Source organism: Gymnoscopelus microlampas (assembly GCF_963454915.1).
Source record: "Gymnoscopelus microlampas genome assembly, chromosome: 2".
NCBI classification, from domain to species: Eukaryota; Metazoa; Chordata; class Actinopteri; order Myctophiformes; family Myctophidae; genus Gymnoscopelus; species Gymnoscopelus microlampas.
In genome coordinates, this window is record NC_139939.1 from 17799030 (window position 1) to 17814339 (window position 15310).

Consider the following 15310-nt stretch of genomic DNA (forward strand, 5'->3'; position numbering starts at 1 on the left):
AATATTCTGCATAATGAGAACCTTCTACTTTTGGTACTTTAAGTACATTTTGACACCAATACTTTTAGTTTTAACAGAGTATTTCTACATTTGCAATATTGATACTTTTACTTAAAGTAAAAAATGTGAGTACTTTTTCCACCACTGTGATGACCTCTGACCTGCCCCATGATCTGGTTGCGCGAGCGGACCTGTATCTATGGCCCGCCCCATTTGACTTGTCCCTGGTCTCTGATTGGTGCAACTTGCATTCTTGGCAGTGTTGCCATGTCCGCGTATTATACGCCACCTTGGGTTTCTTTTTCTGTGAAGTTGCTTGTAAATATTGGTAGTTGCGTTTTTTGGGGGCTTTTTTTGGTTTCTAAAGTGTAGTTGCTTATTTGGGCTTGTTTCCTAATGTTGTTTGAACCAGTGTTTCTCAAACATTTATTAAAATGTTTAAAAAAATATTCCACATTTAGAACACGTCTTCAAGATTTGTTTTGAAAATAGCAGATCTACAAGCTCATAACCCGTTGCATCGTGAGGCGTTGTGAGCTTGTAGATTGGCTATTTGCAAACAGCCAAGGTATTTATGTTTAAAGGGCTCGCTTCTTTTGAGCTTGTTTTCATAGACCTGGTTGCTCATATCTCTCTCAAGATCTGGCAACGTTGATTATGGGTGACGTCATCATCAGTGAGGGTTGGTTCGTAGTTGTAGCGACCCGGTTGTTGATGTATCAAAAGTCGACTGTCATCCATAGCTGTCATCCAGGATCACATCCCAAAACAACACAAGACAAGCAGCAGGTACAGCCACATAAAGCTCATTTTAATAATGCGATTACACTGCCGCGACTAGTCAGCTATCTATCCGATTAGTGGTGGTAGATGAATTAATATAAGAAGGAAGTTGGAACATTTAAGCCACATAGCTGCACATAGCTTGGGTTAATGATCGTGTCGATAATTGATTGAAGTGGTAACAAACTGGTGAATGACTGTAGTGGAATGCATTAATATTAGTGTGATATTAAAGGTAAGCCTGATCAGGCTGCTAAGAAACTGCTGAATGACTGTAGTGTACTTTATTCATATGAGTGTGATGGATCAGGCTGATCAGACTGTGTGACCCCTCGGCTCAGTGTGATAAGTCCCTCTTTATGAGCTGTAGGTCTAGTAGTGGAGGTAAACATAATATTAGATAATAAAAAGCTCTCAGTGCAGTCAGTGCTTGACTGCAGACATCAGACATAATTTCAGTCGTGTATTCTGGCCCAGGACGATTTAAACACAGTCTTGCCTCGCCTGCAATAATGGTTGCCAGTAATAATAATGATTATTATTATTATTATAAACTTTATTTGTTTAGCACCTTTCATGACATCAAATGAAGCCCAAAGTGCTTTGCATTAAAAAAAAGAGATCAACAAAAGAAAAATAACACAATATTAAACAAGATTCAAAAGAATAAAATAATCAAAAACATGTAGTAGCAACAGTAGTGTTGCAGTGTTGATAAGAGTATATTGTATTCTTTTTGTAACTATAGTATAAAGCTGCCCATGTACCTTTTTGAAATGTATTAGTGTGTACAGTTTAGTAGTGTACAGTTGTATTCTTTCCACAACCTTTTCATCTCTTTCTCCAGATAAAGATGCAGTTCATCGGTCGGATATTCGACACAGTCACCTCTGTGTCCAACCTCTTCTCAAACCCCTATCGGGTCCGAGAAGTACCATTGTCTGATTACAGTGGAAAAGTCCGGCTTAAGGATGAGGGACGTATGTTTCTTTACAGAAACACTTCATACCAGTCATGGGACTGTCTGCTTATGTGTCCCGAGACTCCAAATATGGCTCTAAGGTAAGCATATTGATTTATAATGTGAATGTAGACAATCAGGCTGAAAGCCCACACACAAAAACGTTATTGACTTAGAAGACCATAGATTTCCACTGACTGACCAGTAGGACAATTACTTTTTAGTATACATTTATTTGCATTTTTATGTTATTTCAGATAGGTCAGTGTCGTGAGATATAGGAAACCAAGGGCAGAGAGTGATGAAAGATTTATGCGAGACAAGACTGGGGTCACATTTAATTGAAAGATTAACTACCAATCAAATATGTTGCTCGAGACCCCCTGGAAGTGGAACCCACTGAACGAGCCCTGAGGGTCCACGACCACACGTTGACAACCACTGCTCTATAGCATTGGTTCTCAAAGTGGGGTCCTTGGGGGGTTTCAGGGGGTCCCCAGCAAAATTAGGCTGTTCAAAAATAGCAGATATACAAGCTCACAGCGCATCACTTCGTTCTGCGCTGCATGCTTGTACATCTGCTATTTTTTAATATATAAAAAAAAGAAAAAGTATTGGAACATTTTGCATAACTTAGATTTTTTAAACACAAATCTTCTCTTCTGGGTGTCCCTGGCACAAAACATTTTCAGATGGGGGTCCGCGACCAAATACAATCAATTTGCGGGTCCTGGGCTCGAACAAGTTTGAGAACCACTGCTCTATAGTACAATAGAAAACCAACAGGGAAATGTGTGATATGCTCAGTTTCTCATTATTGATGTGATTGATTAAGTAAATGTACATTGGCCACTCTAATTTAAAGCAAATAATTGTACGGCAGGGGGAGGCATAAGCTCCCTCTTTGCCTTCTGTAAGTAAAGGACTTTACATCACTGACACTTACTTCCACTGGCATCCTTTTTAAGGCTATTCCAGGTGGCGACGGAGGAGAATGCCATGAACTGGTTCCCACAGTATGCCCTCAAGCTCCGCCCATTCTATGAGACCCTTCTGCTAAAGGCCGAAACAGCCCAGCCAATAGTAGACTGCCTCCGCAGCCACCCTGACTGGAGCTCTGCCCATATCGCTGTGGACACCGGCCTGAGGGAGTGCCTGAAACACAACTATGTCCAGAGGTCAGACTGAGCCTCTTTTTTATGGGCTGGAGAGCTCCATTTAACACTCTTCTGAGTTAAATTAACACTAAGTATTTTACTTCCTTGTAAATGTATTCATTATTGATTTATAGTCGATTATTATAATGGCTACTTGTGAGCTGAGTTTATAACATAACTACTGAAACCACAGTTATAAGTATTGAAAATCCTCTGCTAATTGAGGGTATATTCTGTTGCTGTTCATGGGTGGCATCATCAGAATGCTGGAGAATCATGTCATGCAACTAAAAAGTTGCATGCCTGCTGTCTGCCAACAGCCACATGTCCACCAACAGTGAATTGTTTGTGTACTTGAACAAGACATATTGAATCCTCAATTACTCTGTTATTGCCAATTTCCCAGGCTAACTTCTATAAATTATATTTGCTGAAAATTGCACAACCGCTATTTGCTTTTGCAGTCAGATCAATGCACGGGACACGTCAGGACAGACACCTTTGCACTTGGCTTGTGAGCGTAGCGACGTGGTGTGTGTGAAACAGCTGGTGGAGGAGAGCCAGGCCCGGACCGACATCAAGGACCGCAACGGAGAGTCACCCATGCACTATGCCGCCAAGCAGGACTCTCCTGCTGTCATACAGGTGAGAATCAGAGGGCTTTTGTCTCCCCTGTGTTGTTTTGCAGCGTGGGTATATTGTATGTACAGTATTTATGTATGAATGTACACGCAAAAACATACCAATCACAGCTCATGAAATGAAAACAGTATGTACAACCAGCCTGCTGAAGTGAAAGTCAAAGTGAAACGAAGAGTTTGAAAGGATGTGAAACTCACAAAAAAGGCACACACTTACCTTTGCATTTAACTCTCTCACAGCCAGACTTATTTCTGGCCGCGCGTGCCTTACCTTTTTCATTTTAATAAAAATAGCAGCTCTACAAGCTCACAACGAGTTGCTTCGCGCCATGTTGCGAGCTTGTAGATCTGCTATTTTCAGAAATTATTATTATTTATGGAAATTATTTGTTTTTTTTACATTCTTATTTATGAAGTGCTTTTGAAAAATAATGGATTATTTTGCTTAACCCATTCAATCCGGGGACGCATCTACAAATGTCTTCTAAATGCTAACAGTTTGCTGAAAACCATATGTTGCTATAATATCTATGGTTCTGCCAAGGACCCCCCAAATTATATGTATTTGGTCGCGGACCCCAAACTCAAAATATTTTGTTCCAGGGACCCCCCCTGAAGCAAAGATTTGAGTTAAAATGTTCGCTTTAAAAATATCTATATATTCAAAGATTTGCACAAATGTTCACGATATGTACTCGCGAGTCGCGACCTATAAAAATTGGTCCGTGACCCAAACAAGGGACCCGACCCACTGTTTGGGAAACAGTGGTATACAGCATAGTGGCTGGGTTGGGGGTGCATGGTCACACGCTCTGCCCCCGGGCCGGGCTTTAACTTGTTCCGCCATTGGCTCCTGCCTAGGTGCAGAATACTTTAATGTCCACGAGAGGCAATTTGTGGTACAGCACAGAACATAGACAAATTAAAGCTGCAATCCATAATTTTGATGTCCTTCGTGTGTGTGCGCGCAAATTACGGGATGCAGTAGGCGGGCTCTAGACCAGATCATAGAACTGAGCAGTAAATTGAAACCAGGTTTCCACAGGTAGTACTGTGGTAAGCTCGGTAATGGGAGGTCGCTGAAACCCGACTCGAGTGAGTTCAGCTGAGATGAGTCTAGCCCCTCCTCCCTCCCTTCACAACATCCACTGATGGGTCATGTAATAACACTATTCTATCATCGACCGAGATGCGCATTGCATCGCATTGCTGAGGTAAAATGGGAAGTGGGGAATTGAGTGATAACCAGTCACAGGATATTTAAAATGTAACCTTAAATGTCATGAAACATTGCTAAACATCTTTGGTAACATTGTTGTTTACTAGTTGTAGATCACATACAAAACTTAATACTGTTAAACTGATCCTAACGTAGTGAATAATCAACCGGGACTGCCGTCAGTGTCGCTCGTTTCTTTTTTCTTTTCCTTAGTGTAAAACATTCTGTGTAGGCTCCGAGTAGGCTAGCTAGGCTATTCTGTTCCTGCCTCTTTCTTGCTTGTTGGATCGTGCAGTGTCGCGTTACTATAGTAACAGGGACAGCGCTGTGAGTCAGGATGAGTTGCATGCTGAATTAATTGTGTGGTTGCTTTGCATCGTGACTGTTCCTTAAGCAAAGAATTCAAAACTTACTCAGATCTTTGACTTAAATGTGTGTGTGTGTGTGTGTGTGTGTGTGTGTGTGTGTGTGTGTGTGTGTGTGTGTGTGTGTGTGCGTGTGCGTAGGTAGACAAAATATCTAGTTAGATAAGAATATCCCTCTGTGGGATGTTTTGTCACTTCTGACTCAGGCTGATTGAGGTTGGTAGTCAGTTCAAAATCAAATCAGCAGAGGTCATTCAAGAGCTGGAGGCATATGCAAGTATCAGGACATTATTGACGATGATGTTGTGTTCATTCCTCGACTGTCATCTCATCATCATTCTATTACCCTTTTTCTGACTAGTCTCTTCCTCCCTCTCTTTTAAAAAAAATATTTGTTTAGGCTTTTCTGACTTTTATTGATAGTTTTAAGTGAAGATAGACAGGAAAGCGGGAGAGAGACACACAGCAAAGGTCTTCAGGAACGACAGCATTAGAGCCTAGGTGCCCGGACCGCTAGGCCAGCAGTCGGGAACCCTTCCTCTCTCTTCTAACCCTCCCTCCATCTCTCCCTCCATCCTTCACAGGTGCTGTGCTCGCGGCTGTGTGCGGGGGTGGATGAGCTCAACAATTCTGGGGAGACACCGCTCCATGTGGCATGTCGCCTGGGCCGAGTGGAGGCCGTCAAGGCCCTTCTGGGCGGCGGCGCAAGGTGTGACGTCATCGGAGGCAGTGGATACCCTATTCACACTGCCATGAAATACAATGAAAAAGGGTGAGTGAGTCAATGTATGGATGATGCTGTTCGTCGTCTTTGTGTTCTTTGCTCTTCGTGTTCTTTAGTGACATGCACAAAATGAGGATGCCAGGTTGTAAATGGTTAAGTCTGTGGGTTTTATGAATATTGGACCAGTGAAAGGTATTAGTTAACAAGAGCTTGTGATAAATAATAACTACATTGTATCCATTGGGACAAGGGTTCTTTTCCAAGGTTTCCGCCCAACAGCGACGATACGTATATGTCTGAATATGTGTGCGTAGTCCCACTTTTTCTGTCTGTTTCTCTGCTAGCTGTGCTGAGGCTATCCTCACGGCAGACCCAGGCCAGCTGCAGGCAGAGGATCTTTTGTATGGAGGAACCCCTCTACACTGGGTCAAGACAGCTGAGGTAAAGAACAACACAATACAGTAGATAAGTCTTTATACTGTAAATCCACATGCTGCAACAGATACAGTGCTCGAGGAACACAACTGTTTCTCTCTCTTTCTATTCTCTGCCTACATGTCCACGTATCTCTTTCAATTGCTTTCTACCTTCCTGTCTGTCTGTTCCTCACTTTCTGTCTCTCTGTGTCTCTGTGTCCCTGTGTCCCTGTGTCCCTGTGTCCCTGTGTCTCTGTGTCTCTTGTGTCTCTGTCTCTCTCTGCCAGATGTGCCGTATGCTGTTGGAGCGTGGCTGCTTAGTGAACTACCTCAGTAAGACGGGGGAGAGCGCCCTCCACATCCTGACCAAGAAGGACCGCTTCGAGGCAGCCATGGTGCTGCTCACTCATGGAGGAGACGCCAACCTCAAAGGCCAGGATGGAAACACTGCTCTGCACCTGGCCATGAAGGTGTGTGTGTGTGTGTGTTTGTAAAGTGTAGGAAATATACGATCCACCAGCTCTTCCCTTGAAATATACCAGTCTAATCCAGGTTAAAGATGTCCCTAATAGATTGCAACACTTGTGTAATGGAGTCTAGACTTTAATTTCCCTGGGAAATGACAAAAACTACCAGATAAACAACTGTTAGCTAGCTATGTTATTATTTCAATGGAGTCTATAATGTCTTCTCATAGTAATTGCTCACGGTGGATGAACAGTTTTTGAATTGAATTTGAGGTTCCGTGCTTGTGACCCTCGGCTCTGTAGCTGGACCACATGGAACTGATCAAGGCTCTGATTGTGTTCGGGGCAGACGTAGAGATTCACAATGACTTGGGAGAGACACCAGGACTCATCGCTGCACGCACCAGCAAAGGTAGGGATGGATGGAACTATCATGGACACTGTAAAAGAAGGGAGCAGAGGTTGAGGAAAACTATAAGGGCCAAGAAATTGACAGTAGGGAGATGTGAGGTTGGTGTGTTTACATGGAGTTATAGGGCCTTATCCTGATCTTACATGCCAGTTTGAGACTCACAAGCTAACATCTACGTCCATTCAAGAGCAGGTGCATTGTTGTAAATGGTTTAGTTTTGCATGAAAATGATTGAATATGTAATAATTAACATGCAATGCAGTTATTGTTCAAACAACTCATCCATGTTTTTGACTTTTCATTATCCGGGCATGCATGTCTTATCGTATTTGTAAAATATACAACATATTGGGTCTGACAACATTAGAACATGATTAGTCACTCATGGATGCATCTCTCTATGCAGTGTTATAGCATGTGTTTTCTTTGTGTGATGCCAGAGATATACTTTGTTACATGCAGGATGTAGCAGATCTACAATCTCACAACACGTTGTGAGCTTCTAGATCTGCTATTTTCGGTGTACGACACCGGTGCACAACTAACTATTGCTAACTAAAGTATAAACCAGGCTTTACAGTATGTATGCGATCTCACCACTTGTTTTATCTTGAAAGATGTGTTAGTGGTTGGGATTATTTTATTTGTAAATGCATTCTCTTCTGTCAGTTTCTTCTCTTCTCCTCCCTTTCTCTCTATCTCTCCCTCTCTCTCACACTTTGTCCGCGCATGTCTTGATGTGTGCGCATGTCTAACCCCATTGGCTTGTGTGTGTGTTGTAAGGCCCTAACAGAAAGATACTGCTGGACATGCTGTGTCATGTAGGGGTACAGAGGTGTCTCCCTCCCTCCCCCAACAGTCCTCCCCACAGCAAAGTCAACGCCACTTCTCCAGGCATAGGTAATGCCCGTCCTCCTGCCATTTCTTCTCATTCCCTTTTCTTACTTAAAGGGATAGTTCACCCCAAAAAGGACTTTTTTCCTATAGATTAGTCACCCCATGGAGACTTGAATTCATGGATAATTTTTAGTTTTTGTCGCATTCCTAAGCCAATAATTTGATGACCGGCAGCGGTTTCGGTAGGAGACACAAATAATCTCCTTTGTGTCTCCTACTGGAACCGCTGCCTACCGGACCGCTGGTCATTAAATTATTGGCTTAGAAATGCGACAAAAACAAAAAAATATCCATGAATTCAAGTCTCCATGGGGTGACTAATCGATAGATAGTAATTTTTTGGTTGAACTATCCCTTTAAGCCCCTCCGGCTGAATGTCTTCTTCATGAGCCCCTGGAGGGGCTGAATGTCTTCAGAGAACATCCCTCTCAACCGTACCTGCTTCCTTTACTCTTGAGTTTTTCGATGGAAAGGATGAGCTGGTTTGTTATTTTGTAATGATTTAAAAAAGGAAACATTTTATAATCTGCGCCTTCACCTTGTTTATCGTTGTTCATCTGTTTTGTGCTTGATTTTTGTACCTGTGCGTTAGGGATGGGACTTTAAAATGGTTAACTGTGTACTACTACTCCTATAAATAATATTTAGAAAAATATTTATAGTATATAATTGTAGCTCATGCAAGACTCATGCAGTGTTATATGCTCGTCCTGTTTGTCAAAGCAACTGTCAGCAGTTCTCAGATTGGATTTAACAATTTCATTAGTGATACTTAGCGCCTCTACTAAGTGCTTCTACTTAGTGCTTCTACTTAGTGCTTCATTTTAATATGGGACGTGCACTGCATTTTGTACCACAGCCAACATCCTACTCTGTCTAGAGCCACAATATACTTAACTTTATTCTGTTGGACTTGCCAAACGTATGTATCAAATATCCATCAAAACAAGAGGGACGTTTTAAGGGAGAAACATATCTTTGTATTATACATAATGAATTATACATACCCCAATTACAGTACGTTTCACTTTCATATTTATTGGATTGTCTTTTGATAAACGAAAGGATTTTCTCTGAATCCATAGCTGATATAAAGAGACATCTACAGTAGTTAATCAACAAGGCAGTGGAAAACGTGTCAAGAAAGACAGATGACTTTTTAACTATATTTAGATTCTGTTCACCTTGTAGGCTCTGTCTTTAATAAGATTGTTGGTTTAGTTTGCTGCCTTCAAGTACAGACCGCAGATGACATAGGATACAGCTGCAATGTTAATTTGCACAAATATGACATCATGCTACAGTTCTATCCACGATTAACTGTTAACACTCAAAGTTAAAAAAGGCTTGCGCATTAAAAGCCCATTCTTATAAATAGAGTGCTACAGAGATGATGTCTTTTTGTAGGCCAACCCAGAAGTTACCTCCACTATGGGTTCCCACTGCATATTCCCAATGGAACTTTTGCATTGGATTTTTGATAAATTAACTCATTCACTGCCAGAATTATTTCTGGCCCGTTTGAACACCGCCAATATTTTTCATTGAAAATAAAAAAGTACTCAGGAGCCGAGATACATATTTTTTAAGTTTTAAGTTAACAAGGAAGTGGATGGGACTCTATATCTTCGAAAAATCATATCTCCTTGGTCTTTGGGTCAAAAAAAAAAAATGTAAAAAAAATGTAAAAAAAAAAAATATATATATATATATATTTTTATTTTTTTAAATTTTTTAAAAAGTCGTTTTAGTCGTTCTTGTTAGGCATGGCTTATGGACAAAGTCGTTTTAGTCGTTCTAGGCAGGGAATGAGTTTAAGAACATAAGCTCTGTAACTAACAAAGGCTTATGATATTAACATGTTTTGTTCAACAAAATAATCTACAATAAATAATAATAATCTATAATAAACACACGTTTTACGATAAAAAAACGCACATTAAAGCTTCAAAATGCATGGTTGAAATGTTAATGGGTGTACATTTTTGGGGGGTTTTAGCCCTTTTAGGACAAAAAACTGTAAGACTATATGGATGTGTGCTTATGTGTCCTGCCTCCAAGGATCTTTTTAGAGCTGTTGGCTTTAGAAAAAGAAAACCACAAGTCACTGGCTGGTGAATACATAGCCTGAGTGTAGATCATTCTATCACTTGTCGTCTCTAGTTTATTATGTTTATATTTTAGATACAAAGTCAAGTTAATGATCTGTCATTGGCTGACAGGGTTTGAGGACATCATGCACGTGGCGGCCGCAGTGGGCGCTATAGGAACATCCAGTGTGGACGGCCCCAAACCATCGAGAAAGAAGTATGTTTGGCAAAAGTTAATGCTCACTACAGAATTAAAGGATAGGTGAAATGGAGGCATGTGTCACTGATATATTTATCTTGTCCTGTCCTTCCAGGATAGACAGAGTGCTGTGTCTGGATGGTGGAGGTATAAAGGGTCTGGTGTTGATCCAGTTGCTTATAGCCCTGGAGAGAGAGGCTGGCAGGCCCACCAGAGAACTCTTTGACTGGGTGTCTGGTACAAGCACTGGAGGCATCCTGGCCCTGGCCATCGTCCATGGTGAGACATCCATTGTGTGTGTGTTAGTTTTGTATTTTCATTAGTTTTGATTTTGTTTTCGTAATTCTTATGTCTGTATATTGGTGTCACTTCAATATTGTGTAACTTTCACTGTACAATGTGTGTAAAATGTGGTTCTGATTCTGAAATCCATGACACTGTTTTTCATCCCTGCGTATAGGTAAGTCGATGGATTATCTGCGCTGTCTATACTTCAGAATGAAGGAGCAAGTGTTCAAGGGGTCACGGCCCTATGAGTCAGCACCGCTCGAGGACTTCCTGAAGAAAGAGTTCGGAGAGAACACCAAGATGACAGACGTTCGATATCCCAGGTAACCGCAACAACACCGGAACGTGGGTCAATGTTTTTTATTTATTTGAACAAAGACACCATGTCAAACCCCTAACAAGTTCTAAATATTGAATACATTCAACACTGATGGATGTCACTGTCTCCCATGACTGCCCACATGACTAAATTTTTGCTGCTTTCTTTCAGTTCCTCATTTACAATTTCTTCTTTCTTGCCCCCAGTTCCTTATTTAAAAGTGTGGTTTTCTGTTGTCTTCTTTTCTTTCATCTTGGACAGGGTATTGGTAACCAGTGTGTTTTTTTGTTGACTGTTTCTCTTTCATATTGTACAGGGTATTGGTAACCAGTGTGCTTGCAGACAGACACCCAGGGGAGCTGCACATCTTCAGGAACTATGACCCCCCCTCCATCCACAGAGAGCCCCCCTACGCCACTACTGCTACGTTCAAGCCCCTCACCACCCCACAGGGTACTGTCTGGCTGGACTTAATGCATGATCAGATGTAGCTATTACTAACGTCTCCCTTGTTATACAATGTTATTGCAAAACCTCACTAGAGCAAGTCCTAGCTGGAGCGTAGTGTCATTCTTTTTGTTATTAAGTGTTCTCTAATGTTGGCATACACTATGATACTAGAATAATTGGGCTTATTTTGGGGTTCAATTTTCCCCTCCTGACAATCGCAGGGGAGTTCCCGATTCGAGGCCGATATCACCGGTTATCTGCCGAAATGGTCCTGAAGTTTGAGGCATGGTTTACAGACATCTTTTAATGTTACCAACTTGATGGGAGTCCACACAATTTTAAATAGTTAATATCATGATTATAGGATTATATTTACTTGATTTGAAATCCTAGAGCAATGTGTTATGTGTGTGTGTGTCTGTCTGTGTGTGTCTATGTCTAGGCGTTCCTGGAAATGAGCGCTTGTGCTCAGCTACTACCCTGGGTAAATAAAAAAAATTGAAAATAAAAAAAGAGGAACGGTGATGAAATATTGAGCGGAAACCCACAATAGAGCAAGCTGACTGGTGTTGAAGTCAACCAAATACTTGTCTGTCATTCACTTTGTCAGAATTGAAATGGCTTGTAAATATCAATATCATGTCAGGTTATTTCCTCCTGTCCGTTATTTCACAGGGATTCACCATGTAGGTCGCATCAGCTGATTACATAAAGCTTGTCTTTCACAAGATGAATCCCCTGCTTCTTGTGATTAACCACTTAAACCCTCTATTCTTAGTGCAATGGACCGTAGTTACAACTGTACTTGGTCTGCTGTTGTTTCCTTCCACCGAATCTCTTCACCAGAAATAGCAGATCTGGGACGCGTTGTGAGCTTGTAGATCTGTATTTCAGAATTTTGATCTTTAACATTCATCACTCGGAATGTAACAAAAAATGAGTTCACAGTACTGTTTTGAACATGCAATAGCACACCTATTCCTATTGCATATACTGACACAAAGTATTATTGAGACCCCAGGTTTTCCATGTTATTTAAGCACCAGCTGTGTTGTTGTTGCAGGATGGGAGGATGAGGAAGTGTTGATTGTAGGATACTCTGTGGCGGCCCCCAGAAAGCGTAGTGTGACTGATGAAGGTGTGTGTGTGTGTGTGTGTGTGTATCCTGTCCAAGACACAATATGAGCATGGAAATGGCACAAGGGTCGCACCGAATATGAGCACGGAAATGGCATAGGGGTCACACCGAATTTTGGATTTTGCGGGTCACGGGTGTCCACCAAAATCTGTCTCGTATCCATTCGTCCATGATTGATACTTATATTTTATGTCCAATCAGAGCAAATTGTATGGCGAGCTGCCCGCTCCAGTGGTGCCGCACCGACCTACTTCCGCCCAATGGGACGCTTTCTGGATGGAGGGCTGCTGGCCAATAACCCAACATTAGACACCATGACAGAAATCCACCAGTACAACAAAGGCCTGAAATCAGAGGTACAGTAGGCAATTTATTTTTTAAATTCTTCTTCTTTCTGTCTGTGTCATGTTGTGTACTCATATTCAGTATCACATATTTTGTGCCATTCATCTTTGTCTTTTCTCTTCTTCATCCTCAGGGGCGTGGTGAAGCTATCCAGAAGCTAGGCATTGTGGTCTCTCTTGGCACAGGTGAGTCGATGTTTTTCAGCTCTGTACGTATGTCGAGGACAATTTAGACATGCTCTGGCATAAATTGCTTCAATCTAGGTTTTTTTGCAGTACACAAAATGACATGTACTGTTGTTATATTTATTGGATGCATTTGTCTGTAATGTTGCACATTTCTTAAAAAACTTGAGATAGAGTCGAATAACGGCCTCCATGTCCAATCTTTAGCTATCAATTGTATGTTACTGTTGCGGCTGTGATAATTTGTGAACGAATCACAATGCGGTGTTCAGTGGCGAATCAGGCTGGCTGATAGTGTGCATGTCCTAGTGTGATGAGGGTCAAATGGAAGACTTATGGAAATCTTTATAAATTCTCCACCAATAGCAACACTTGGTACAATTAATAATACATCAGACTTATATATGTTACTGTACCAGAACATTTTTCACTTTCATAAGTTTCATATTCACCTCACTTCACCACACACTTCAGGCTTTCATGGTTGTGTGATGTCATGCATGTAGCAGCATGAGTTGTGATTGGTCTTCTTTTGAGGGGACAGACAGGGTGGTGGCTTTAATGGTGATGTTAGTAACTGATGTTTTTGAAACATGCATGTTCACACCCGCTGCAATGAAGGGGCTTTACAGTTTATCTGTCCTGCCATTAGAACAGAGATTACATCATAAATGAGAGGTTGGCTGGCTGTATGCAGGTTTTGTTTTGTTTTGCCGACACAAATAAGAAATATATATTTAGATTTGGTTTCACAACCTTTGAAAATGAATGAATTGGTTGCAAAATAACCCCAGCTGCATACAGATTTCTGGCCAATTTTATTTTTTCTAATAGTCTTGGAATTTGAGGTGGACCTCTCCTTTTCCAATGCCAAATACTGTAAGCTTTAATGAAATTATGGACACTACGGGTTGCAGGAGTAAAATTACTGCATTCAGACGCAAAAAATATGAATATTTCTGCCCTTGTGTGTGATCTCCAGGCAAGCCTCCTCAGGTGGTGGTGAATTCGGTGGATGTCTTCAGACCCTCCAACCCTCTAGAACTGGCCAAAAGCTTTGTAGGAGCCAAGGAGCTGGGCAAAATGTTGGTGGACTGTGTGAGTGTATATAGTCATTCATTCATTCATTCAACCTTTATTTAAGATTCTCAGAGAAATCATTGAGGGTGACCCTAATTTGCAATGATACCAATTTTGCACTGTGGAAAATACAAACAATAATATCAACAAAATAGAGAGAGACTTAAAATACATTCTAGACGAAATAAGTAACCTGCATTGTGCTTCAAATGGTTTCCCACCTTATTCCTTAATATATAGCTTTTTTGTTTCTCGATTTCTGACCCCTACAGTGCACGGACTCAGATGGCTGTGCTGTGGACAGGGCCAGATCCTGGTGTGAGATGACTGACACAATCTACCACAGGTTGGTCAATCACACAATACATCATTTCACTCTATATCTATGCTCCCATGTCTGTCTTTCATTAGTCTTCGCCTCTCTGTTTATTGACTCTCATCAACCTTATCCATCACCATGTCTCCTCATCCCTCCATCCCCACACGTCTTGCTTTCCGCCCTCACCACGTCATCCTGCCGTTCTCCTTCACTCCAGGTTGAGCCCTCAGTTGTCTCAGGAGGTGATGCTGGACGAGGTGAGCGACTCCGTTCTGGTGAACATGCTGTGGGAGACCCAGATGTACCTGTACGAGAAGAGGGAGATCCTCCAGGTCCTCGCCAAACAGCTAGTGGAGAACTGACCCACCTCATGGAGAGACTGAGGGACAATGAGGACAGAGTCAGGGGCAGTGAGGGAGGGAGGGAGGGAGGGTATCATATATTGTCCACACACAGTGATTTGACTCACATTCCGGTCCGAGTGCTACTGAATGTGATTGATGTAAAACTCTGTTTCTGTGTGACTGCAAAAATGCCTTGTGACGATGTGGGGAATACAAACTATGTCAGCAATTACCAGCAAAGCGCAAGTAGGATGTCGCATTGTATGTAGCATTGCTGGGTTACTGTACCTGTCAAAGTGGCTGTTTGAGTAGACAAGACAGGCAAATATGGAATATGACTCAGACACTGAAAAACAAGTGAGAGATGGTGACAGACAGGCTTTAGCTTATATATCACAGAGGACGTGTATGTTATGTAGCAACATCCGACCTCATTGGAGTTACTACACTGTAGTACAACAAGGTCTCTGCACTGCACGTGAGAATGAATACATTCCTGTAGGTTGGCATC

The 15310-nt window shown here is 41.7% G+C and overlaps 1 protein-coding gene across 1 annotated transcript; it reads left to right on the plus strand.

Moving 5' to 3' along the window:
• The first annotated feature begins 703 nt into the window (after positions 1 to 703).
• On the plus strand, positions 704 to 14866 carry pla2g6 (phospholipase A2, group VI (cytosolic, calcium-independent)). Its single transcript, XM_084068632.1, has 18 exons — positions 704 to 789; positions 1631 to 1845; positions 2713 to 2922; positions 3366 to 3546; positions 5711 to 5898; positions 6195 to 6291; positions 6554 to 6736; positions 7037 to 7145; positions 7929 to 8045; positions 10265 to 10349; positions 10447 to 10610; positions 10792 to 10942; positions 11255 to 11391; positions 12728 to 12882; positions 13005 to 13056; positions 14039 to 14154; positions 14409 to 14482; positions 14673 to 14866. The coding sequence occupies exons 1-18, from the start codon at positions 715 to 717 to the stop codon at positions 14815 to 14817; spliced, it is 2454 nt and encodes an 817-aa protein (XP_083924758.1). The 5' UTR covers positions 704 to 714; the 3' UTR covers positions 14818 to 14866.
• Positions 14867 to 15310: the final 444 nt, after the last annotated feature.

Coding starts and splice junctions, on each gene's coding strand:
- pla2g6 (XM_084068632.1), top strand. CDS start 715: ATGTATCAAAAGTCGACTGTCATCCATAGCTGTCATCCAGGATCACAT. Junction 3,547..5,710: donor ACTCTCCTGCTGTCATACAG/GTGAGAATCAGA, acceptor CATCCTTCACAG/GTGCTGTGCTCGCGGCTGTG. Junction 13,057..14,038: donor TGTGGTCTCTCTTGGCACAG/GTGAGTCGATGT, acceptor TGTGATCTCCAG/GCAAGCCTCCTCAGGTGGTG.